We start from the raw sequence: 25482 nt of genomic DNA, 5'->3' as shown, positions 1-25482 counted from the left end.
TGCCAGAAAATGCTGAGGATTTTCTATGAGTCTGTGGTGGCCAGTGCGATCCTCTATGCTGTTGCATGCTGGGGGAGCAGGCTGAGGGTCGCAGATGCCAACAGACTTAATAAACTGATCCGTAAGGCCAGCAATGTTGTGGGGATGGAGCTGGACTCCCTCAAGGTGGTGTCGGAGAGGCGGATGCTGTCCAAGATAAAGACAATGTTGGATAACACCTCCCACCCACTCCATGACATGTTGGTCAGTCACAGGAGCTCGTTCAGTGAGAGACTGAGATTACCGAAAAGCACCACTGAACGACACAGGAAATCATTCCTGCCTGTGGCCATCTCCCTGTACAACGCATCCACTTAACACACTGTTTGCTGCTACAACTACACATGTTTCTTTTCCAAATATTTATTTATAAGTGACTTATGTATGTATGTATGTATATATATGTATATATTGTACTATTCTTAGTTAGCGTATTGTCTGTCTTGTCTTAATGTTGGTTTAAAATGGAGCACTGTAACAAAAAATAATTTCCCCCAGGGATCAATAAAGTATTCTGATTCTGATTCTGATTCTGAAACTGGGGGGGCTGAGAGGGTGATTGACATGTTGCTGGATCAATCACTGGGAACTGCTCATGTTGCTGATGTGTTTGGGGAATGGCTTGTAAACCGCAAACAGAGGATTTGCTTTCATCAGAGACAGTGTGAATTGAAGATCTGGAGGAACTGCGAGAATGGGGAGGAGATGACTGAATCAGGAGTTGCCTAATCTCCCTCATTGTCATCAGGAGTTCCCTCATCACCTCATCTTGATTGGTGGGTATAGGAGCAGGCGATGTCTCTGGTAGACTTCCTGACTCCCCATCAGGATCCTGCAGCCCATGTGTGTCTGTATCACTATGCTGGCATTCTGTTTGACTCTCTGTATCACATCGAGCACTTCTACTTCCAGGATACTGAACGTCATACTGCTGCAGGTGGGCAAGAGGTCGACTATCACGACCAGAACGTCTCAAATCTTCAGTCAATGGCTGCTGTGAATCCATGACGCTAATGCTACTCCGGCTCGAAGGACCATGTTTTGGAGGAAGGAAGGTTCAGGGTTTCAGTAGTCATCATCATGGGCTCATCGGATTAGAATGAGAATAAGCAGTCATTATTTGCAGGTTTTGTCGTTTTATTGTATAACGGGTAAAGGAAAGAAAGACACACATGGACTGCTCTCTCTCAGCTGCCGCCCCATGTGGGAGTGAAGAAAAAGTGAGAGGTAGGTGAGTGCAGTCCTTCTATAACGAGTGACAGGTAAGTGCAATTAAGGCCAAGCACCACACCCAATCAAAGGTGAGGAAAAGAAACAAGGTGCATCTGGTGAAGTGAATGTGCTAGAAGGTGAGCCTTTACAACAGCCTACATCAGTAAGAAATGCCAAATTATATACACAAAGTTACAGGAATCACCACTCCTGTTGTTCATGATGATTTCAGTAACGTCACATAATAACATGTAAGATCCTGTAAGTATAGTCTGCCTGTGTCTTTTCTCTGCAAATGAACATTTTCAGCCAATATAGGTAATACATCAACATGGCTTCTATCTATCTATCTATCTGAACTCTGTGGACAAAACTGACTCAGTAAAAAACAGAAAAGAAGATCCCATGTAGATCTGTATTATGTAGAAGTTCAGCCCAGCAACCAGTTCAGTTCAACACAAGTTTAAATGATTCTATCTGAACTCTGTGGAGCCTGATCTCAAGCTTTTTGAGTCTGACACAGAAACCAGAGGATCTTTCAGTGTCTTCAGATTCACTGTGATCCAGTTATGGGAGTGATTTCAGCCCTGAGTGATCGCGCTGATGTTTGCACAGAGCAGACAATGAGGTGAATGTTTGGGCACATTGGTAACAGTGAAACAGTTTATTAGTAACGTGGGATCGTTTGTGTGCAGAGTATGAACTGAGATTCCTGAAGCTCTTGTCACACTGGTCACAGCTGTAGTTTCCTTCCATGTGTGCACGTTCATGAATGTTACGATTACTTGAATGTGAGAAGCTTCTCTCACAGTGTCTGCACTTGTGTGGTTTCTCTCCTGTGTGGACTTGTTTGTGTGATTTAAGCTCACCTTCAGTGGTGAAGGATGACCCACACTGATCACAGAGGTGCTTTTTAACCCCACTGTGAATCAGTTCATGTCGTTTTAAATCACTTGGTGTGGTGAAGCTTCTCCCACATTCTTTGCAGTATTTCAGTTTGTCTCCAGTGTGTCTACGTTGATGTGTTTTAAGGGCAGCTTGCCGACTGAAAGTTTTGCCACAGAGGTCACAATGAAAGTCTTTCCCACCACCACAGTGATGACAGGGTTGAGAACTGGATCCATCTGTGTCGCTCTGCTTCTAAACAAAGACACAAAGACAGTGTAAGTCAGTCCTTCAACATTTGTATCCTGAACGTCGCCTGAAATAAAGAGCATCTCTGCAGACGTCCAACTACATTTGACTGTTTCAGTTAACACACTCAGTTTACTGGGCTGCAATAACTACAATACTACCACCATAATACTACAGTAATACTAAAATCATAACTGAAAGGAAAATCAGAATAATCACTCAGAGCTGCTTTTCCATGCAGTAGAATTGCTAACATGCTAACACAGTTTAATGAGCAGAGTTGTTCCAAACAGTCAGGCTAAAATGACGAGATAACAATATAAATACATACCTCACAGTAGCTGCACTTGTAGAGTCTCTTTCTGGTGTGGATCTGTTGGTGTCGTCTCAGGTCATGTGGAGATTTAAAAGTCTTCTCACACAGGTCACATCGACAAGGTCTCTCCTCAGTGTGGGTAAACATGTGTCGTTGTAAGTCTGCGTCTGTTGTAAAGTATTTGCCACACTGTTCACAGCAGTACACATCATGTCTGGTGTGAATGCGTAGGTGTGTATTTCGGCTCCCTCTCCGGCTGAAAGTTTTTCCACAGATGTCACAGCTGTATGCCTTAATTCCAGAGTGGGTAACTAGATGACTCTGTAAGTGGCTACTGCGAGTAAAAGCTCTGCCACACTGATCACAGCTGTACGCTTTAACTCCACTGTGGATGAGTTGGTGTTTTTTTAGGGAACGCTTCAAGGAAAAAGACTTTCCACACAAGTCACAGCTGAACGGTCTCTCTCCAGTGTGGATGACCTGATGCTGTTTTAGTGAAGCCCTCACGGTAAAACCCTTCCCACACTCGTCACAGGTGTGTTTTTTCTCTCCCTTTCTTCTGTGAGGTTTGTCGGCCTCCTGAGAGCGCTGACTTCTGGCTCCATGTTGGTCCTGCAGTGACAGAGATACAAACAGAGGCAGTGAGTGAAATGCAGTCGTGGAACAAACTCAACCTTCAAACTCCATTAACACTAGTTTTAAACCTGAAGGTGGAGCGTGGCACCACCTATCCCCACCTGCTGGTAGTTCTAACACATTACATCCAACCTGCTGTTAAAGATAATTCATGACTGTTCAAACACTAAAATCATGCCCATCACTCCTGATTGTACACACACACACACACACACACACACACTATTTTATAATTTAGATCATTTTGTTGTTTCCTATTACATATTTCTATAATTTGTATAGATTTATACAGAATTATTCAGTGATAATAAATCCTATGTTTGTTTATTCTAAAGGAACCCCGTTAGCTTCCACAACAGATTTTGCTCGTCTTCCGTCAAATACTCACATAAAATATTACACAATAAAGTGGATTCAAGATATCCACATAATTTCACTCTTACATACACAGTGAGGTTTCACAATTGTTCAAATATAAGCAATCAATAATAATAATAATAATATCAATAACATTGAGGCACATTACACAAATTTCAAAAACAAATCGTGTCTTACAATATTTACAACAACTAAAAGCTCTGTAAATCGGCTTTTAAGTGTTCATTGAAGTTTTGAATAATTCTCTAATTTTTTAAGGCAACTTATTCCACTTAAAAGTTGCTCTAAATGTAACAGTTTTACAAAACGTTACTTTTAACTCGAGCATTTACTAAATTGCAGCTTGTTGAAAACTGTGTAATATGATGATGTATTTCATCTGGATACTGCAGCTGAGCAGAATAAATGTGGTGTGTTTAACAGAATTGCTTTCTTTAGAACTACAAGTAAGCCATAGAATATTTTAGCCTGTACAGGAAGCCAAGAAAGGTTATTATGCATTTGATCAATATTAGTATAGTATGAACATCTTCACACATCTGGACGCCTTATTCTGGACTAACTGAAGTCTGTTAAGATCTGTCTTATTAGCTGCTGACCAAATGATTGAACAATACTCCAGATGAGACATTACTAGTGCATTAATGACATCTTTCATAATGAAGAAGTGATACACAAAGAGCATTTCATAGCCATAGCTATGCCTTGTCGGCAGAGTTATGTGACATTAGTGATGTTTGTACTTTCAGCGTTAACTTGGTTTTAAAGCCTTTAAAATATAAGCCGTTCAATAGTCGACCTTAATCTGACAGAGAATGTGATGATTTTGTGGATAATTAAAGTCAGTCATATATCCACAAACACAACAAGCTGAAAGTCAGTGATGCTGCTCGGTTTGCAGTCCTGAATATCACGGCACAAGCAGGATCCACTGCACTGTTAATGTTAGCTGTGTTATATTGCTGCCTCTGTTCGGTGGTGTCGAGCCAAACGCACTTTAACGTGTGTTTGAACGAGCTGACGGTTCACTCGTTAAGCTGAAAGAAAGATGCTTTAATCACAGCAGTCACACATGTGTCCACTGCACCATCTGGAACTCTTCTTGTTTACACTCGTAATAACACAAACACTAAATCCTGCTTCTCTGCTGCTGTTGTGTAGCAGTGTGTACACCTGAGACTGTCACCTGTGTCTGTCCTGCACTCTCTCTCTGTTTCTTTCTCTCTGATTGTGGAATAAAAGTATGAACATGTGTTTATAAGTTACACTTGTGTTTGAATCCTGCAGCTTATCACACATTTGATTTCCATGTGTGACGACTGCAAGTGTCCAGAGTGAGGACAGACTGAGGGAGCCACTGCTGCACATCATCTGTGAGGCTTTGCAGCCCTGATGATCCACCAGGACAAACTCAGCAGTGTGTGAGGAAGAGGAGGAGGAAGAGCCAGCAGCAGCTGACAGATGGAGAGAATAGACAGACTGTTCCCTGTTTGTGAAGGACTGCTAGGAAAGTTTAACATAACTGTCTGTGCTGAATCAGTCTTATTAGGTAATGTTCAAATAATGTGATCATCCCAGTGTTTTCAGTGTGGGAGAAAGTACTCAGGGCCTTCAAGTTACACACTATGAAAGGCAGCAATAAGTTTAATGTTCAGAAACCTAAAGTCTGTATCAGCAGCAGAATGGAGCTAAAAATAAATGTTGGTTTCAGTTCTATGAAGCTTTGAGTATTTTGGATCAGCAGCTTCTGTGTTTGTTGCATCATATTGCTGTAACTGTTTATATGCTTTATATTAGAGCTGGGCGATATGAGATTTTTTCATATCACGATATGTTTTTTTCATTTCAGGCGATAACGATATCTATCACGATATAAGCCAAATAACTATATTTGTAAGATTTAAATGTGCCGTTGCTCACAAGTAAAATGTGAAATAATCAGCAGCTTGTTTTTATTTAAATATTTATTTCCCATAATAAGTTCAACAGGGTAGATGTACTTAAGGAACATGAGACTTTTTCAGATAAATAAAGGCAAATATTGCAAACTACACAAAAGGCAGCCGCTAAAGCGTTTAAGTTTCAAAATAGAACAAACGAAACAGACTAAATTGTCAATTCCACTTAGAAACAAAATATTAATTCTAAAAATAAATCTTAGTTTGTTTTACAGAATAACAGACAAAACTGACTAACTTTTGTCAATATCAAATAAACTGAGAACTAAAAGGAAATTCTCAATCTCTCCTTGTTGTATAGCTTAGCTTTTCAAACAGTTTTAACAGTTACTTTAGTCTGACAAAAGCCGAATGACGAATTAGCGCTTCCAGTCAGAGACTGAGGCTACGTCCACACGTACACGGGTATTTTTGAAAACGGAGATTTTCCGTTTAAAAAAATAATCCCGTCCACACATAAAGGGAGAAATGAAAGAAAACGCTGCTATGAACATGCCAAAGCAGCAGGTGGCGCTAGATTCCTAACCGTGCAGAAATGTTGGCCAATCAGAAGTCTAGAAGCCTCGGTCTGAAAAAGTAAACAAAGCTGGGGCATAGAAGCAGAACCGAATCGTATGTGTGGACGGACAGTAACTGTGTGTATATGTAAGCATTTAAACACTGCAGAGAGTACAATTAACAGTAACAGTATTGTAGAAGTTAATTTCACCGAAACAATAACGTGGCGCACAGTGTGACGCATGCACCAGTTTATTGTATTTCCAGACTTGCTTTCGGCACAATTTACAGTGCACGCTACTCTGTTTTTTGTCAGACTTGAAATAGCCGAAATACCTTCACACTACGGAACTTCTATGGCTCTTCCGTTCGACAATCTCTCCGGCATTGGAACCATCATCTGTTTTCTCTTCGGTCACGCTCGGTTGATTTTTCTAGTCGGCACACTCATTTCCTCCATTACCCGCTGGCTGCTTCCCAAACAAACACGTGCGGCTTGGCACTTGTGCTGTACGTAACAAGTCACGCGACGTGACGCTGCGGCTGTGATTGGTTCGGCTCTGCGCTACTTAGTTTGGATTGGCTGACCTTTTTTTAAAAAAAAAATTTTAATTTTTTTATTTTAAGAGGACAAGAGCGGCGAGGTCTATCGCGATAGCTTAATTTCTCTATCGAGTAAAAGTTATATCGCGATACATATCGTTATCGTTCTATCGCCCAGCTCTACTTTATATATTCTGAGCTAAGTTGATCTATAGTGTTACATGATACACTCTAATAGAGGTACGAGAGAAGAACATTTTTGTACCTATAGGAACATTTTTTTAAATGTTCCCTTAAAAGTACATTACTGGTCTTTAAAAGTCCAGAAATGCCCCTTTAAAGGTTCAATTTGAAATAAAGTACAAATCTGTATTATAAAAGCTTAAGCAGCAACTTCTCCAGGTTCCAATATTTATGCAATTCTCAAACCTTTTGGCCACGACTGTATAACCTCTTCTGAAGTTTAGTGGATATTATACATGGTTATGCTCAAGATGTGTCGGCCAGTTTCCACTGGAAACGCCTTTTGGTTAAACTGTCAGCGAGGAATTTGCATTTGCACTGTTACATTTTTATATAACTTTAATGCACATAAACAACAGCTGCTTGTTTCAGTGAAAATACATTGATGGCTTTTTAATAAAGTTGTGCAGCTGTAAAGTATTTTGTCTGGTGTCAATTATATCGTCAGCTACATCGTTATGGCAAATGTTCAGATGTATATGGTGATAAATATCTTTGGTCATATGGTCCTGCTCTGTCTGTCACCTTCTGTGTTGAGCTCATTGTTTCCTCTGTAGTGGCTGAGCTGAGTCCAAGTAGCTGAAAATGTTCCTCTGCTGCTCCGTCAGACTCTCCTCCTCCTGCTGATCAGCTGGGACACAAAACAGATCTTTGTTAGGCTCCACACTGCACTGAAGAGTCAAAGTGTCTCATATGTTCATCTGACAAGTAAAAGAACACATTTTTGTTTCCCGAGGTGGGCAACTTGTTGGAAACAAACACAAAAGGTTTGAGCACTGATACCTGCCATTGCTGCCATTGAAAGATGCAACGCCAGCAATGTGGATTGTCAAGACTCAAACCAATCATCAAGCAAAGACAACAGGGATCATTTGTTTCTGTTTATTTAGCATTCACAGCATTTGTAGTTGCCTTCTGTGCAGGGGAAGTCCACGCACACTGTGTGGTACCGCCATCCGCAGAAGGTGCATTCAACCTCTGTAAGAGAAACGAGATTGTCTGAGACTGAAATGATATTCACTAAAGAAGTGGTGATTTGTAAAACTTCACATTTTGATCCGGGACGTACTCTGCATGAAAACAAGTGCTCACTCTTCCTGCTCAACAAATGACAAGGGCGGAGCCTTATACCACGTGATACAGAAGCTGTGCCGTGTGATGCTAAAATTAGCAGGGAAACAACAACGGAGAGCACGTCAGGGATGACGAGAAAGTGACAGGAGAAAATCCGTCCCAGTCAACCACCCAAACATCAATAACGGGAACCTTATACAGCGCTTCCCTATACACGTCGAACTCCCGCAGGCACAAAGACATTACGGAGGCTATCACTTATCACCTGACCAAAGATATGGCTCCATCAACACTGTGCAAAACGAGGGATTTAGGAAAACGATCAACACCCTAGACAAACGCTACACAGTGCCGTCCCGCAACTATTTTTCTATTGTTGCACTACCTGCTCTGTACACGCAGCGTCGAGCAACGGTGGAGACGGAATTTCAAGCAGGACAACATTTTGCTGCAACAACAAAACGTGAGACATTTGTTGTTTTATGTTTATTTATTGTTATGAGAGAATCATGACCTCAATTCTAAGCCAAAAAATCGTGATTCTCATTTTATGCAAAATCGTGCAGCCCTAACATTAACACAAAACTATTGTTTCACCAGAGAAACACACATGATTTAAATGTAGCATATTTGCAGCGCTGGAGGCCAGGATTACTGAATTGGAGACTCGGCTTCGCACCCTTCATTCACCCGTAGCTAGCCAGGCCCCTGTAGCTGGTGCAGCCGAAAATAGCGTAGGCCCCGCTAGCTGTTCCCCGGCAGGTCCCAAGCAGCTGGGGAAACAGGGAGGCTGGGTCACGGTGAGGAGGAAGCATAGTCCTAAACAGAAGCCCCAGGTACACCTGGTCTTGTTAGGAGAGACGGCATCCATCCCACTTTGGATGGAGCAGCTCTCATTTCTAGAAATATGGACAAATTTATTAAACCCCCCAAAATATGACTATCCAGAGTTGGGACCAGGAAGCAGAGTTGCAGTCTTACACGCTTCTCTGCAGCTTCTCTCCTCCTGCTACCCCCCCAAAAACCCATCTCCATAGAGACTGTGTCAGCTTCCAAAAAGACAAAAAACAAACTAAAAACCAGCAACAAACAACTTAAACATAAACAATTACAAAGAAAGAACAATACAGTATCCACATCTGAACCAAAGAGTAAAACAGTGAAATGTGGATTATTAAATATTAGGTCTCTCTCCTCCAAGTCTCTGTTAGTACATGACTTAATAATTGATCAACAAATTGATTTACTCTGCCTTACAGAAACCTGGTTGCAGCAGGATGATTATGTTAGTTTAAATGAATCAACACCCCCGAGTCATTCTAACTACCAGAAATCTCGAAGCACAGGCCGAGGGGGCGGTGTGGCAGCAATTTTTCACACCAGCCTATTAATTAATGAAAGACCAAGACAGACTTTTAATTCATTTGAAAGCCTGATGCTTAACATTGTCCACCCCAGCTGTGAAACTCAGAAACCAGTCTTACTTGTTATCATCTATCGTCCACCTGGGCCTTACACAGAGTTTCTGTCTGATTTCTCAGACTTTATATCTAATTTAGTTCTGAGCTCAGATAAAATAATTATTGTGGGTGATTTTAACATCCATGTAGATGCTAAAAATGACAGCCTCAACATGGCATTTAATCTGTTATTAGACTCAATTGGTTTCTCTCAAAATGTAAAAGAACCCACCCACCACTTTAATCACACTCTAGATCTTGTTTTAACATATGGCATCGAACCTGAACATTTAACAGTGTTTCCTGAAAACCCTCTCCTGTCTGATCATTTCCTGATAACATTTACTTTTACAATAATTGATTACACAGCGGTGAAGAGTATACTTTATCAAAGTAGATGTCTTTCTGAAAGCACTGTAACTAAGTTTAAGAATATAATCCACCCACTGTTATCATCTCCAATGCCCTGTACCAACACAGAGCAGAGCAGCTATCTGAACACTACCCCAACAGAGGTCGATTATCTTGTTAATAATTTCACCTCCTCACTACGTACGACTCTGGATACTGTAGCTCCTGTGAAAACTAAGGCCTCAAATCAGAAGTACCTGACTCCGTGGTATAATTCTCAAACACGTACCCTAAAGCAGATGACTCGTAATCTGGAGAGGAAATGGCGTGTCACAAATCTAGAGGATCATCATTTAGCCTGGAGAAATAGTTTGCTGCTTTATAAGAAAGCCCTCCGCAAAGCCAGAACATCTTACTATTCATCAATGATTGAAGAAAATAAGAACAACCCTAGGTTTCTCTTCAGCACTGTAGCCAGGCTGACAAAAAGTCAGAGCTCTTTTGAGCCAACCATCCCTTTAACGTTAACTAGTAATGACTTCATGAACTTCTTCACAAATAAAATTTTTATCATTAGAGAAAAAATTACCAATAATCATCCCACAGATGTAATATTATCTACAGTTACTCTTAGTACCATTGATGTTAAGTTAGACTCTTTTTCTCCAATTGATCTTTCTGAGTTAACTTCAATAATTACTTCCTCCAAACCATCAACGTGTCTTTTAGACCCCATTCCTACAAAACTGCTCAAAGAAGTCCTGCCATTAATTAATTCTTCGATCTTAAATATGATCAACCTATCTCTAATAATCGGCTATGTACCACAGGCCTTCAAGCTGGCTGTAGTTAAACCTTTACTCAAAAAGCCATCTCTAGACCCAGCAGTCTTAGCTAATTATAGGCCAATCTCCAACCTTCCTTTCATATCAAAAATCCTTGAAAGAGTAGTTGTCAAACAGCTAACAGATCATCTGCAGAGGAATGGTTTATTTGAAGAGTTTCAGTCAGGTTTCAGAGCTCAGCACAGCACAGAAACAGCTTTAGTGAAGGTTACAAATGATCTTCTTATGGCCTCTGACAGTGGACTCATCTCTGTGCTTGTCCTGCTAGACCTCAGTGCAGCGTTCGATACTGTTGACCATAATATCCTATTAGAGCGATTAGAACATGCTGTAGGTATTACAAGTACTGCGCTGCAGTGGTTTGTATCATATCTATCTAATAGACTCCAATTCGTGCATGTAAATGGAGAGTCCTCTTCACACACTGAGGTTAATTATGGAGTTCCACAGGGTTCAGTGCTAGGACCAATTCTGTTTACATTATACATGCTTCCCTTAGGCAGTATCATTAGAAGACATAGCATACATTTTCACTGCTATGCAGATGACACCCAGCTCTATCTGTCCATGAAGCCAGATAACACACACCAATGAGTTAAACTGCAGGAATGTCTTAAAGACATAAAGACCTGGACGGCCGCTAACTTTCTGCTTCTTAATTCAGATAAAACTGAGGTTATTGTACTCGGCCCTGAAAGTCTTAGAAATATGGTATCTAACCAGATTCTTACTCTGGATGGCATTACCTTGGCCTCCAGTAACGCGGTGAGGAACCTTGGAGTCATTTTTGACCAGGACATGTCCTTCAATGCACATATTAAACAAATATGTAAGACTGCTTTCTTCCATTTGCGCAACATCTCTAAAATTAGAAATATCCTGTCTCAGAGTGACGCTGAAAAACTAGTTCATGCATTTATTACTTCCAGGCTGGACTACTGTAATTCATTATTATCAGGATGTCCAAAAAACTCACTGAAAAGCCTTCAGCTAATCCAAAATGCTGCAGCAAGAGTCCTGACAGGGACTAGAAAGAGAGAGCATATTTCTCCTGTTTTGGCTTCCCTTCATTGGCTTCCTGTTAAATCCAGAATTGAATTCAAAATCCTGCTCCTCACATACAAGGTCTTAAATAATCAGGCCCCATCTTATCTTAATGACCTTGTAGTACCATATCACCCTATTAGAGCGCTCCGCTCTCGCTCTGCAGGCCTACTTGTTGTTCCTAGAGTATTTAAAAGTAGAATGGGAGGGAGAGCCTTCAGTTTTCAGGCCCCTCTTCTGTGGAACCAGCTTCCAGTTTGGATTCGGGAGACAGACACTATCTCTACTTTTAAGATTAGGCTTAAAACTTTCCTTTTTGCTAAAGTATATAGTTAGGGCTGGACCAGGTGACCCTGGATCCTCCCTTAGTTATGCTGCAATAGATGTAGGCTGCCGGGGGATTCCCATGATGCATTGAGTTTTTCCTTTCCAGTCACCTTTCTCACTCACTATGTATTAATAGACCTCTCTGCATTGAATCATATCCGTTATTAACTTCTGTCTCTCTTCCACAGCATGTCTTTATCCTGTCTTCCTTCTCTCACCCCAACCGGTCGCAGCAGATGGCCGCCCCTCCCTGAGCCTGGTTCTGCCGGAGGTTTCTTCCTGTTAAAAGGGAGTTTTTCCTTCCCACTGTCGCCAAAGTGCTTGCTCATAGGGGGTCATATGATTGTTGGGTTTTTCTCTGTATCTATGAAGCGCCTTGAGGCGACTTTTGTTGTGATTTGGCGCTATATAAATAAAATTGAATTGAATTGAATTGAACATGAAGAGAGAGAGAGAGACAATAAGAGCTACCAAATAGTTGTCATAATTCGTCACACAACGAGAAAAGGACAAATCAACAAGTAACAATGACTAATTAATATTAAAATCTGTAACATAATGTATTGTTTGGAGTTTAGTCTGATTGGTTCAGGATGACCTGCCATTATCCAATCACACGTCTGCTTACCTGCATCTTTTCTCTTTTTTCTAACCTGAGCACCTGATGGCTTTGAACTTTTGTTGTCCATCTTCCATTGGTTTGAATTTTGCGCTCCAGTACAAACACAAATCCCCCAACCCGAGGATCAGCACAATTAACCTAACAGACCTACACCTTAGTTCACAGATTCACTTTGTCTAAGGTTGATTTCTGGGATTTCACACAACCCAGGATTCAGATCGTGAATCCATGATGGGCTTGGATTTACATCATTATAAATGAAATGTGCTCTACTTGGAAGCAGCCGGCCCCGCCCCTTTTGACGGGTTGTGTGAGACTTTAAATCATCAAACTGTAAATTATAAATTAAATTGTTATTGATCCTTTACCCCGAGTCCTAAAGTGTAGATTTATTTTCTTCTTATATTTATTGTTTGTTTACTTGCACCGCTGTAACTGCAGCCTCGTCGTCTCGTCTCTCTATATGCTGGACTGTCTGTAGCGGAGATGACAATAAAGTTTACTTTGACTTCAGCAGCGCGCAGGCGCACCGAGGGCTCTCGCGCTCACTTTATAGAATTTAGAAAAAACATCGGTGCAGATTATAAGTCTGTATCATAATATCTGTTTGTTGTTTTTATTTTGTTTTGCGAGTTGGTTATTAGATGCCGCTCCAGCCAGCCAGAGACTCCCCGCCCTCTCCTCCCTCTGCCGCCAGCAGCAGGCGCACCTCGCAAACTGAGGGCGCCCTTACTCCCAGCAAATGGCTGATAGAAAACCGATCGGTGCCTACGAATTTCCCAATATGCGCTGGCATGACGTCGGGGAAGCATGGGTACGACCGATTCTTTTATTTTTTTCTTGCCAATGCCCGTGATGCCCCCCCCACCACGATGCATTCTATTGGTTTGCACACTTACACACACCCAGCTGTGGTTTCCGGTTTTGCTGGACTCTGGAGAGCCCCGCCTTTAACGCTCTTCTCTCACAGAGAGCAACAGAAAACTTGGAAAAACTCCAGATTGACTGAACTCAGTTCAAAGTTACCTTGACACCTTTAGATGTGAGACGTAGTGATGGTCCGCTTGAAGCTGACGCTCCGGTGCGTGTGTCAGAAAATTCAACGCGCTGCTTCAGAAGCACCGTGTCGAGGCTTGATTCGTTTGGCCAGAGTCACGTGATCAGTGACGTCTGAAGCTTCGTTTAGAACGTACCTTTTTTTAAATCGAACTTTATTGAAACACAATGAGTATACAACATACAAACAGATGAAGTTTACAAAAGAACAGAACATGAACATACAGAACAGCAATCTTTAAAGCCTGAGGCAATCGTGTTAAACACACGCGAGATGCTCACGTAAATCCAAGAGCTGCCCTTTTTTGTTCCCTTTTTTTCTCAGTGTGTTCCTCTTTCAGTTTGTCAATATAAAATTGTACTTAGTAGTCAGTATAAGCTTTGAGTGATATAAGTTTGTATGTGACAGAATACTGCATGATGACCTTTTGATGACTTAGACTTGATAAATTCTTCCTCACAGCGATAATAGCTGAACCAGCTGTGATTATTTCACTCCTGCCAGGAAGAGGAGAGCTGGACACTTTGATCTGCACTAACAAGAAGAGAACCACACACACACTCCCTACACACTAACATCCCTCTGCCTATGAATAGATGTATTCACTGTTGTATTACGTTTGTATATAAATAAAGAAAAGTGCAGGAACAGAGCGCACATCACAGGCCCCACTCTGGTGGGAGCATCTGTGTTCATGCCCTTGCAAGTAAAATCTGCAGCGTCTGTGTGTTTCTACCTTTAGATTCTCAGCTGAAGAAGTGTCTTTAGAATAAATCTCTTGACACAATTAAATCTCAATCACAAAATGTGGCGCTCCGAAATAAGACTCACACCATTAATTCATCATTTTCACTCTGCGCCACTGCTCTTTATCAGGCCGTGTGAAGCACAGCAAACAGTTCAGTCGAGGCCTTGAGCCACAAACAGACGTTGTTTTCATAACCAAACTGCTTTAGACCCTGTCCCCTAAATCTGCACAAATGCCTTCTGGGTGACATGAAACGCATTTAACCAATAAACAATCAATGGCTTCTTGTTGTTGGAACAGATGCTGTGTTTGGATGTTTGTGTGCAGCATTTTGTGTGTCAGCATAAGCATCTGTTAGTAAAGCATTCTTCATTGCACAAGTGTGTGTGTGTGTGTGTGTGTGTGTGTATCACTCTTCATTGCACAAGTGTGTGCATGTGTGTGTGTGTGTATCACTCTTCATTGCACAAGCGTGTGCATGTGTGTGTGTGTGTGGATCACGTCTCAGTGAATTGAATCAGCATTTCGACTTGTGTGCGTGTGTGTGTGTCATTTCTCACTCAATCAACGAGTGCAGATGTGTTCATATGTGTGTTTCTCTTCATTCTGAGTCGGTGTGTGTAGATGTGTGTGTTGGTTTACTTAACAGTAAATTACCATGGTAACATATAGCATGAATTTAACCTGCTCTGGCTTCAATTAGGGAATTATAAATGGGTAGTGTTGGCAACTTGTGACGCACCAGAAAAGAGCTGCTATGCTAGTAAATTGTAGCCTAAATGGAAGCAGGGAGACAAAACAGCAAACATGTCACAGATAGACCATTATCAAAACTCTAAGATTAGGACACAGCAGAATCTGACTGATGAAAACTGAGTGTTTCTTTGAGTTTGTCATGATGTGCTGTGTGACATGCAGGAAGGACCCAAATGAAGGGCTCACAGATGGAAACTTAAAGCGTAGCTTCATTCGCTAGAAATACTTTCATAGGAAATTAACAGAAAAACTAGAAACTAAACTAAACTCAAGAAACGAAGGAAAAACAAAAGCAGGAGCACAGAAGCACGGACTAGATACAGGACACAGTGACAAGAGTTAGTAGAGAAATGACTGGAACAAGAAAAAACATGAAGACAGAACTAAAGCTACACTTGACTTGACTCCAGCAAATCCTGCTTCCTCCCTGGGGCCTCCTCATGCCCCAAAACCCTCTGGACACCCAGGAGGCATCATAGTCAGATACCCAAAGCACCGTAAAAGGGGTCAATCAGCATTCTGCAGAGGTTGGCTGGCCTCTGCCTTAGATATAAGGGGAGGAGCAGGTGGTCAGAGTAGAGCAGCTGCTCCTCTGCATCGAAAGGAGCCATTTATTGCCTCAGTTTCAGCTTCAGTGGTGTTAATTGTCTGAGAGTAAGGCTTAAATCTAAAAATATATGTAGAAAACACATCAAATATAGCATGCTCAATCGTAGCTAAGTCCATGTGCAAAACATATTTAAAGTCACCAAGTACAGTGCAGGTGTGCGTCTCCTCTGCAGGGAGAGTTCAGGTCCAGGATCAAACAGGGACATCAGGAACAGAAGCAGCTCCATTGATCCGACTCCTCTGATGGCTGAGCGATCAGTTCATAGATCCTCTGAACTGTGACAGAGGTCTCACTCTGGAGGAAGCTCTCAGCACTTTCCAGCAGCTCCTCCATCATGGAGGACGTTCCCTCACTGTAACAGGTGGAGGAGAGAGGAGAGGAAGCACAGGTGGATCCTCTGAGGAAGAGGAGCGTTCCTACAAACCACGTGATCACATGAGCAGAGGGGCGTGGCCTTCAGTGGTAGTAATAAAGGAACAGTCCACATGTTCCACTTTGAAGGCTCCAACAAAAAAGACCTGTGATCACTTTGACTCAGTATGATGGATTCTTTGGATTTGCCTTTGTTTCTCTGGCTTTTCTTGTGTGTCTGTAGCTGTGTCCCAAAACGTCAGCCGCATCCTTCGGAGGACCCGGCCTTCCTAGCCTACGTGGGCCGGTGTTAAGTCTAATTGTTGAATGTTGCCATTGTGTTTCTTAAATTTGTACAGTCTTAGTTTAAGCAGTACGATCAAAGCCATTCCTTAGATTCTGACTCTGACCACCTCTCCAGCCACTCTGTGCTGGGGGAGGTTTTATTGTAGATACATCCTTTCTGAAAGGTCTGTTTCTTCTGATGTAAGCTTCCTGGGTTTATGACCCTTTGATCAGCAGACACACACACACACACACACACACACACACACACACACACACACACACACACACACACACACACACACACACACACACACACACACACACACACACACTCAGTGTATGTCATTTACATACAGTGCCTTGTCTTTGTAACCAAAGGGGGGTTGCAAGGGGAGGTGTTTTGTAAACTATTGTTTGAAGTTTGTCAATAAAAGGCAGCGAGAGGAGGCCACCATTGTGGTCATTTCGACGTGCTGGTCACAGATGGAAGGGCCTCCCTTGCGCAAGAAATCGATCGAACACTGTTGCCTTGTTTTTCTTTCATGGGAATAAGTCCTGGATACAGCGGGGTCTGAGTTTAGACCCAACAGCCGGGTCCTGCAAAGACCGAGAAGGCCAGAAGTGCGAGGCTGTGAAATGGGACGGTCCAGCCTTCAGATCTGTGTCACCGCTGTGTGGGTGGAGTTTAATAAACTCGCCGTCTGCTCCTTGCTATCTAAAATATTACAGGACACTGGAGTAAACTCTCGACCGTCTCACACTTCTGTTTCATCAGTTTTCTGTTTGACGTTTATTCAGCTGTGTGAAAATCCCGGAGGAACCCACCGATGGATTAATAAAGTTGTATTTAATCTAATAATCTAATAACTTTGATCTCAGCCAAACCGATTTACTCCAGAACAAATGAAACACAGAAAAAAGGCAAACAATTACATTTTTAAGTTATCCGAGTGACTTATGGTAAATGGCCTGTACAGCGCTTTACTTGGTCCTAAGGACCCCAAAGCGCGTCACACATCCAGTCATCCACACATCCACACACTGGTGATGGCAGCTACAGTGTAGCCACAGCCGCCCTGGGGCGCACTGACAGAGGCTGCCGGACACTGGCGCCACCGGGCCCTCTGACTTATATATCATGTTTAACCTGAGTAGCCAAAGAGCAGGGGTCTGAAAACGATGAAGCTGGGAGTCCACTGCTCTCGCCGGCTGGAGTGACCATTGAACCCCCCGGCTTGCTATCGAGCGGGTGGGTAACAGACGTCTCCGAAAACGTCGGCGCGCTTTTGCAAATATGCGATGTCTTGATGAACCCAGCAGATATTTTAAGTTTACATAGCTACTTTCTCCCCTTAATATATGTTAAAAATTTATTTTGTGGCCCAGAAAGATTAATAAGACTAATTTTAAAACTTAGTAGCGGCCGCCATTGTTGGCAGCTGAAATTAGCTGGGCCGCACTATGAATTCTGGGATATGGTGGGCCACGAAGGACACACCCGACCCATCCTTCAAACTCGGGGGAATGAAGGACGCATTTGAAGAAGTCGAGGAATCGGGACAGCCTTCGTCGCCTGGCTGTGACGTCATCGGCCTTCAAATGCGGCCTCCGGAGGATGCAGCCGACGTTTTGGGACACAGCTTGTGTGTCTTTGTTGGTCATGTGACCTCCCAGGGACTACACATGGAAACGAGCAGTTTAGCTCAAATCTGGCAGGTTTCCATCGTCTGTTTTTGTCCTGATGTCCATGAACATGAACACTGTCCCTGTCAAACACGTCCAGATAATCTGATCCAGTGTTGTTCTTCTTCTGTGGTGTTTGTGATGGAGCAGCAGCTGCTGATCCTGATGTCCTCCACCAAGGGGGCAGCAAATTCAGCTGACTGTCATCATTTATTAAAAAGATGTAACAATGTGACATAATGCAATATAATAGTGTCAGTTACACATTGTGGGTTGCACTGTGGCCAGAATGGACATTACCTCCTGCCTAATGGAAGCTGTCAGCCATCCTGCAACCATGAATTAGATAAGCAGAAGTGAAGGGATTGTTAACAACAATTTAATAATAAAATGTAATGTGATAGTTGCACTTTATTAGCTACCCACAATCGTATGAATAATAACCATGAATGCACTGCATGCTCATAGCAAGTTCTTTAGGTTTAAAGTGAGATCCTGCTTTAAAGGGCGCTTCATCTGCTGGGAATGACATGTTTCTTCTAGTATGTAAGGCTCAGCCCATCTTACTGGGACTTACTTTTGTAGATCCACATGCTCTAAACCTGGTGCTCCATGATTGGTGCAGAAGCTTTAAGCTACTATTAACAAATAATGACCATGGACTTAGTTGTTACTACAATAACTTATCATTGAGCAACTTGTATATTTAATTTTACTTGTAAAACTATGCAAGTAGAATTGAATGGGGCACAGTGAGCTGAGCACAGGCCCACTCTGTGACACTCAGAGGTTTGTGGATATCATACTGAGAGTATTGGACACAGTGCAGCCAGCTTGCAGCCACTTTCCCACCACTTTAGCACAATGTTTACATGAGACTCAGCCACACTAATGTTCCTGGGCAGACATGTGGTGCAGCATGGCTGATGGCACTGTACCTGCAGCTGTCATGGACAAGAACCACTCAATACCTCACCCAAGCCAAGCCTGTGCTGATGTTGTGATCTGAGACCGAGACACTAACCCAGGATTATGATATGATGTTGTGAGAGTTTCACTAAGAATTAGCTCTGATTACAAGATTTCAATCTATCGTAACTCTAATTTGTATTTACTTCAGTTTGTTCATCTTGGAGCTGTGTGCAGCTGAGGACAGTCTTATTATTACCAGGTGAGGATATGTAACAGCCACAGTCTGTAGAGATGATGTCACCATGGAGTGGTGATGTCACTGGAGCTGCCAATATGTGCTCCAGCCAAAGCTACACCAGAGGGTTGTGCTGTGTAACAGGTTGGTGCAGGTGGTGTTATCTACATTTGAACATTAGGCAACAGTCTCATGAAGACACTTTATATTGTTCACTAAAGACCAACAATAACAGAGACAAAGGGAGAGCAGCAGAACTAGTGCTAACAATTAGCACTGCTAGCCTGCCCACCAACACCAGCTAATGTTCTAAAAACGATGATCAATGATTTTGCTGTAACGGCTCCAGCTGTCTGTGTCAGGGACACGTTGGAGATGAAGTGAGTGATCCAGTGACAAAGGTTTGGAAACCTGCAGTCAGCTGAGACTAAAGGAGTCACCTGACCGAGAGACGAAATGTTTCACTGAGAACGTCCAGATGAACAGAATCAACCTTTGGGATAATCTGTTCCACACATCCATGTTTCACTTACTGCATTATATTTCCTCATTGCTGTGCACACAGGCCTGTGGCTTATAACCAACTCCAAGTTCAGACTCAGAGGCTGCTGAAGCTGTTTTCTGGAACAGAGACGTGTTGGATATAAAAGCAACTCTTCTTTATGTGTCAGCACTGAGGAAAGGAGCAGCTTCGTTTCTAAGTGTATGAAGGACTGTAGCAGTGTGTGTGTGAGGTTTATTTCACAGACAGAACCATGTCAAAAACACAACTTCAGGTAAAAACAATACAAAATCAAAGAGTCTGATCAGAAGGATTAAACAGAGGAGTGTGGGACTGTTTTTAACAGACAGCAGGTTAAGCCAGGCTGGAGGAGTAAACTGAGCCTCGGTGTGAGCAGCAGTGTGTTTGACAGGAAGCTGAGATAAACAGTCTGGAGCCCATTTAGTGCTTCATATGAAAGTGTGAGGATTTGAAAGCAAATCTAAAATCAAGCAGGAGTTAGTGTGAGAATGATTTGTGCTTTTCCTCAGTCAGATGCTGGGAGTTTCAGTTCATCCATGTTCAGCGTGCTGTGCTTTGTGTAACAGGAGAATATGACAGTATAAATCAAGTCTTCATGTCACTGAAAGCCTCCACAGTCTGCTATGGAGGTGCATCAGTTTGGATTTACAAGAAGAACATTTCTTAAACCTGCCACAAGATGGCGCTCCAACAGAAGGGATGTCCACAGTGTAACACAGACACACACATACTGTGTGAATGTGTGAGTGAATGGGCTTTCAACACAAGGCTTCTGCTGCTACCTTTAATTACATAATTAGCTAACAAGAACAAACTGTTAATTACCACCAAAGAACGGCTCCAGATTTTAGCTGCTGACCATTTTGTGAAACGTTGATTACATCAGCTTATTGTTGATTTTTCAACCTTAATATCAGCTGCTTTAAAGGAGCCTCGTTCTCTCGCAGTAACAGTTTTCTTCACTAGATGCAGTGCAGGCACAGTCTGTGTTTCTAAACTACACACTAATGTTCATTGTTGTGCAGCTAAATCCTCCCTCTGGATGGGAAGAATCCCTGTCAGGCTTCAAACACCTGGCTTGGTGTTCTGGAGCTAATGTGTCACCTGTGAGGACTCTGAGATGAACACACAGCAGACACTTCAGTTCTCCGTCTGTGTGTCCTCAGTTTCCCAGCATGCCTTGGCTGTGGTGGTGGAGGTGAATGAGGGGGAACATGCTGCTCTGTCAGCACTCAGGTTTCATACCTGGTGATCTCAGAGGACAAAGCGGCGTTACAGCAGCGCACGTTGATGAGACCTGATGCTCTGAACAGTTCAGACTTCAGCCTCACTCTGAGAAAACAAACGACTGACTGTCAGCAGCAACTACACCTGCTCCATCAGTGACGGAGAGAAGAACTGAGACTGAGAGACATACAGCTGCAGGTCAAAGGTCAGAAACGCCCGCTCTTTGTACGGGTCAGGAGTTAGTACTGCAGAGGTCAGAGGTCAGCTTGCTGACAAACCATTTGAAACAGTTTGGAGCTAAAAGCACAACAGCAGAGGAAAGAAGAGACACTGCAGAGATGATGCAAAATATTGTGTTTTGTTCTCAGCTGTCAAAAAGTGTAACACACGTGTTCCAGCACAGCCTTTGTGTACTTTCACTTCTCCATACTGTCCATTGGAAATCCTGTTTGTTACTTTTTGATTTCAGTCCATGTGTCCAAAGCAAACTTCTGTCCCACACTTTCTCTGCTGACTCTTCACCGATGCTCAGATGATCTCAGATGATTTCACCAGAACTCATCAAAATTCGGGCTCCACAGAAACCCAGACGTCACTAAACAAGCGTAACAAGCAAAGTGAAAACTGGTCGTTCAGCTTTATTGACCAAAGATAAGCTCACATGTCACCTCATGACACAGACACTTATTTCCACAGCATGCACGAGGACTGACAATAAGTGTCTATAAAGCCACTTCTATCTGCCACACCTGTGCTTCTGTCATGGTTGCTCTCCTCTCACTCTGTCATTTATCCACAGTCTGCCTCCCTCTGCTCCGTCAGCTGACGTCCTCTCTACACCACCTGCTGTGTTTTATCCTGCAAAAACACATTTAAGAAGCGTTGCACCGAGTAACGGGAGTAACTGCTATAAAATCCATTTAAAGGAGGTGGTGCTGAGTGCTGTGACTGGGGTCCCACCACTGACATCACGGGTGGAGGACATGTTGGAAAACTGCTACAAAGTGCTGTGCAGCCAGCAGAGCTTACAGTCTGTCCTGTGTGTCATACAGGCTCTCACACTTAGTGTTTCTGTGACACATTGAAGAGAAGTTTGTGTTGTTCACAGTTGTGCTTGTACTGAGTGACAGCTGACATGACCTAACAGGAATAATGTGTCTGTGCTGAATGAGAAGTAACACACAATGAAGTCTTGATGCATCTCAATCATCCAGGAAAGTGAGTCTGTTGCTTCTGTTCATCTGGACGCAGCGTTTTGTGGGAGAAACGTGTCGTCATCATCAGGTGACGTCTTCAGTCTCAGCTGCAGGTTTCAGTCTTACAAACAGGACATTTGCATAAAGACTGAAAGCAGCTGCAGGAACGATGGGCTGGGAGCTCCGTTCCTTCATCTTAATTATGCAGATTCTCAGGACCATTGATCAACAACCACTGATCCATGTCCATGAGTCCCATTCACAGAGATGTGGGAATGGCTGCAGTCACAGCATGTAAGATGGAAATAAATGAGAAGTATTTAGCTGAAGTGGATTTGATTTATGTTAGTTCTTTTTTAACTTGTAGTTCTACAGTGGAAGATTATTGTGATATTGAAATATAAATATAAATTTATATTCTATTATTTTCTCAAAATAAGCGTCACACTCGTGGAAGCCGGTGTAGCCGCCGAAACGCCTGCATTTATGGAGACTTTCAGCCCCAGGTAGGCCAGTTATGGATCTTCGGATCCACATTATGTCAGCAGCTGTTCTCCACCGTGAACTGTGTTCAAACAAACACGCTCACGCCTCACAGACGACAGCTTACAGTCCTGTAGAGATAAAGTGACTTCGTACAGCCCCGTCTTCAGTCTTGTGGAGATGATCTCGACGCTTTGGTGGATGTTACTAGCTCCTGTGCAGTATTTTGTAAAGACATGATTATACCCCGTAAGCACGTTAAAATTTACGCTAACAATAAGCCATGGGTCACTAAAAGTGTCAAATCCTGTTTAAGGAAAAAGAGACAGGCCTTTAAAGAGGGGCTGTTACCGATTTTCAGACAGCTACCAAGGAAATGAAAATCGAGATCTTGAAAGCAAAACAGACAAAAACCTTCTTGAAAGCAAATTTGCTGCAAAAACTTTTGGGTCTGCCTGGACTTGTATGAAAACCATAGCAGGGTTTCAAAATCCCCAGAGCAGCAGTCAGGTCATTTTAGATGTTTTAATTCAGACAGAGATTTTCAAATGCTTTAAACATGTTTTCTGCTCGTTTTAGTTCTTCTGATTTCAGCGAGGATATTTGGGAACTGAAACAGAAACTGAGAGATACTCAGCACTTTATCATTGAACTCAGCGATGTTAAAAAGGCCTTTCATACAGTCAATGTGAACAAGAGCCAGGTCCTGATAATATTAGTGGCCGCCTAATTAAATCTTGTGCTGATGAACTCAGTCCTATATTTCAGGTTATTTTTAACAAATCCTTGCAAACACAACATGTGCCCTCTCTTTGCAAAGAAGCAGTCGTGGTTCCTGTCCCTAAATCTAAACGACTTCAGGCCTGTTGCCTCACTTCAGTTGTCATGAAAGTCTTTGAAAAAATCATCAGAAATGTGATTATGAAGAGACTGGAGGTCAGCTGGATCCAATGCAGTTTGCATACAGGCCCAACAGAGGAGTGGAGGACGCACTTTTGACTTTACTAAATCTGATTCTTAAACATGTAGAGAGTAAAGGGACTTTTGCAAGACTTCTTTTCATTGATTTTTCTTCGGCTTTTAATACAACACAGCCCCATATTTTAATTAAAAGACTTTTAGAACAGTTTGAAATCAGGAAAAACCTGCTGGGCTGGATTTTAGATTTTCTAACTGACAGGTCACAAAGAGTGAGAATAAATGGGGTTCTGTCTGACCCAGTGTTCTCCTCCACAGGTTCTCCTCAAGGCTGCGTCCTATCGCCCTTATTATTCACTCTCTATACAAACATGTGTCAGGGCAGACATGAAAACAGGGTCATTATTAAATATGCAGATGACTCTGTTATTGTCAGCTTACTGAAAGAGGGTGAAACTAACCACGGCCCAGTCATTGATGACTTTGTTCAGTGGTGGGAGGAGTCTTATCTCCAGCTGAACATATCTAAAACAAAAGACATGGTTGTTGATTTTAGGAAACAACAAAATGGGCACGGAGTCACTTTAATTAAAGGTCAGAAAATAGAGCAAGTACAATCATATAAATATCTTGGGACCATAATCAATGAAAAACTGAACTTTGATCAAAATTGCAAATCAGTTTGTAAAAAGGGTCACCAGCACCTTTATTGCCTTAGGAAACTTGTTCATTTCCACATTGACCAAAAAATTTTAACTTTGTTTTATCGTTCTTTTATTGAGTCTGTTTTATCCTTTTGTTTGGTGGCATGGTTCGGTCAGACCTCTGTCACAGAGAAAAACTCTCTGAATCAGATAGTGAGATGGTCCAGTCGTCTGATAGGTGAGCCACAGTCTTGTTTAGCCTCCCTGTACTCTGAGCAGGTACAGAGGATGGCTTTATCGATCCTTAAAAATGGTTCCCATCCTCTAAGGGGTGAATTTCAGCTTCTTCCCTCAGGACGGAGGTTTCTATTTCCGAGATGCAGGACAAAGCGTTATAAAAACAGCTTTGTCCCCGTTGCTGTCACTGAATTAAATAAGAACTGTTTTTGATTCGAAATATTAAAGTATGTGTCACAGTGAGTTTTATATATTTACTAGGTATGTGTGTTTTTAAAGGGATGTCAAATGCTGTCATTTTTCTGTAAAGCAAATTTACCTTGCCTTTGGGTATAAATAAAGTTACCTTACCTGCAGACGCTGTGCGCAGAGGTTCAGGAGCAGAAGTCCCGTTGTAAACATATCACGGCAGACCCGACGATGTTTGCATGAACGCGCTTTTTTTAAAAGTCAGGTCAAGGCTCCAAAAGCCCAAAGGCGATATAACAGTTTGTGTTTGCTACATGGATCATTGTAGTTCAGCTTTCCTTTGTTATATTTCTTTAAGAGCTCAAAATGTGTTCATTACATAAATCAAATGTAATTTTCTCTGTAGCACTTCATGGATTTCATAAGCAACACACTGTAGTTGTTCACACAAAGCATAAAGGTAAAAACAATATACACAGTGTTATCTTCATTTTAGATGTCACAAAGTATTTGCAGCTCCCAGTGTTTTCCCGAAACCTGACCCTTTGCGTGGAAACCGGGTCCAAAAGGCTCTTTGGGTGTTAAAGGGTGCTGACCCCTGCACTAGGCCCAACTGACACATATATTTGATTCCAAATACAAAAAATAATGTGTAACCTGCTGGAAGAATGTAGGAGGTTGAGACAGGATCTCAACACTTGGTGTCTGCAACAAAAGACAACAATATGTGGGCCGATCGTGGCTC

At 42.3% G+C, this 25482-nt stretch overlaps 2 protein-coding genes across 8 annotated transcripts in view; both read right to left on the bottom strand.

The window, feature by feature from the left end:
- LOC308397319 (uncharacterized protein) overlaps positions 1-25482 on the bottom strand; it is a 185242-nt gene that overhangs the window by 87536 nt on the left and 72224 nt on the right. The gene's annotated exons all lie outside the window — the stretch shown is intronic.
- Positions 1625-13774, bottom strand: LOC308398554 (uncharacterized protein). Of its 3 annotated transcripts, none has more exons than XM_080885237.1 (4): positions 13707-13774; positions 7483-7588; positions 2717-3313; positions 1625-2391 (listed from the first exon to the last, which is right to left on the bottom strand). In XM_080885237.1, exons 2-4 carry the CDS (start codon positions 7498-7500, stop codon positions 1819-1821), a joined length of 1188 nt encoding a protein of 395 aa, XP_080741363.1. In that variant the 5' UTR covers positions 7501-7588; positions 13707-13774; the 3' UTR covers positions 1625-1818. The 3 variants fall into 3 exon arrangements, with proteins under 3 accessions (XP_080741363.1, XP_080741365.1, XP_080741364.1); XM_080885239.1 differs by lacking the exon at positions 13707-13774 and adding an exon at positions 13580-13700; XM_080885238.1 differs by lacking the exon at positions 13707-13774 and adding an exon at positions 7870-8016.

This window comes from Rhamphochromis sp. 'chilingali', assembly GCF_963969265.1.
Source record: "Rhamphochromis sp. 'chilingali' genome assembly, chromosome: 1".
NCBI classification, from domain to species: Eukaryota; Metazoa; Chordata; class Actinopteri; order Cichliformes; family Cichlidae; genus Rhamphochromis; species Rhamphochromis sp. 'chilingali'.
Note: the sequence above shows the minus strand (reverse complement) of the source record. Positions and strands in the feature narration are given on the sequence as shown.

What these genes read in the sequence shown, in the direction of transcription:
- LOC308398554 (XM_080885237.1), bottom strand. An exon ending in ACAAGTGCAGCTACTGTGAG is followed by an intron (nt 2,392 to 2,716) that starts GTATGTATTTAT and finishes GTCTTTGTTTAG; the next exon opens with AAGCAGAGCGACACAGATGG.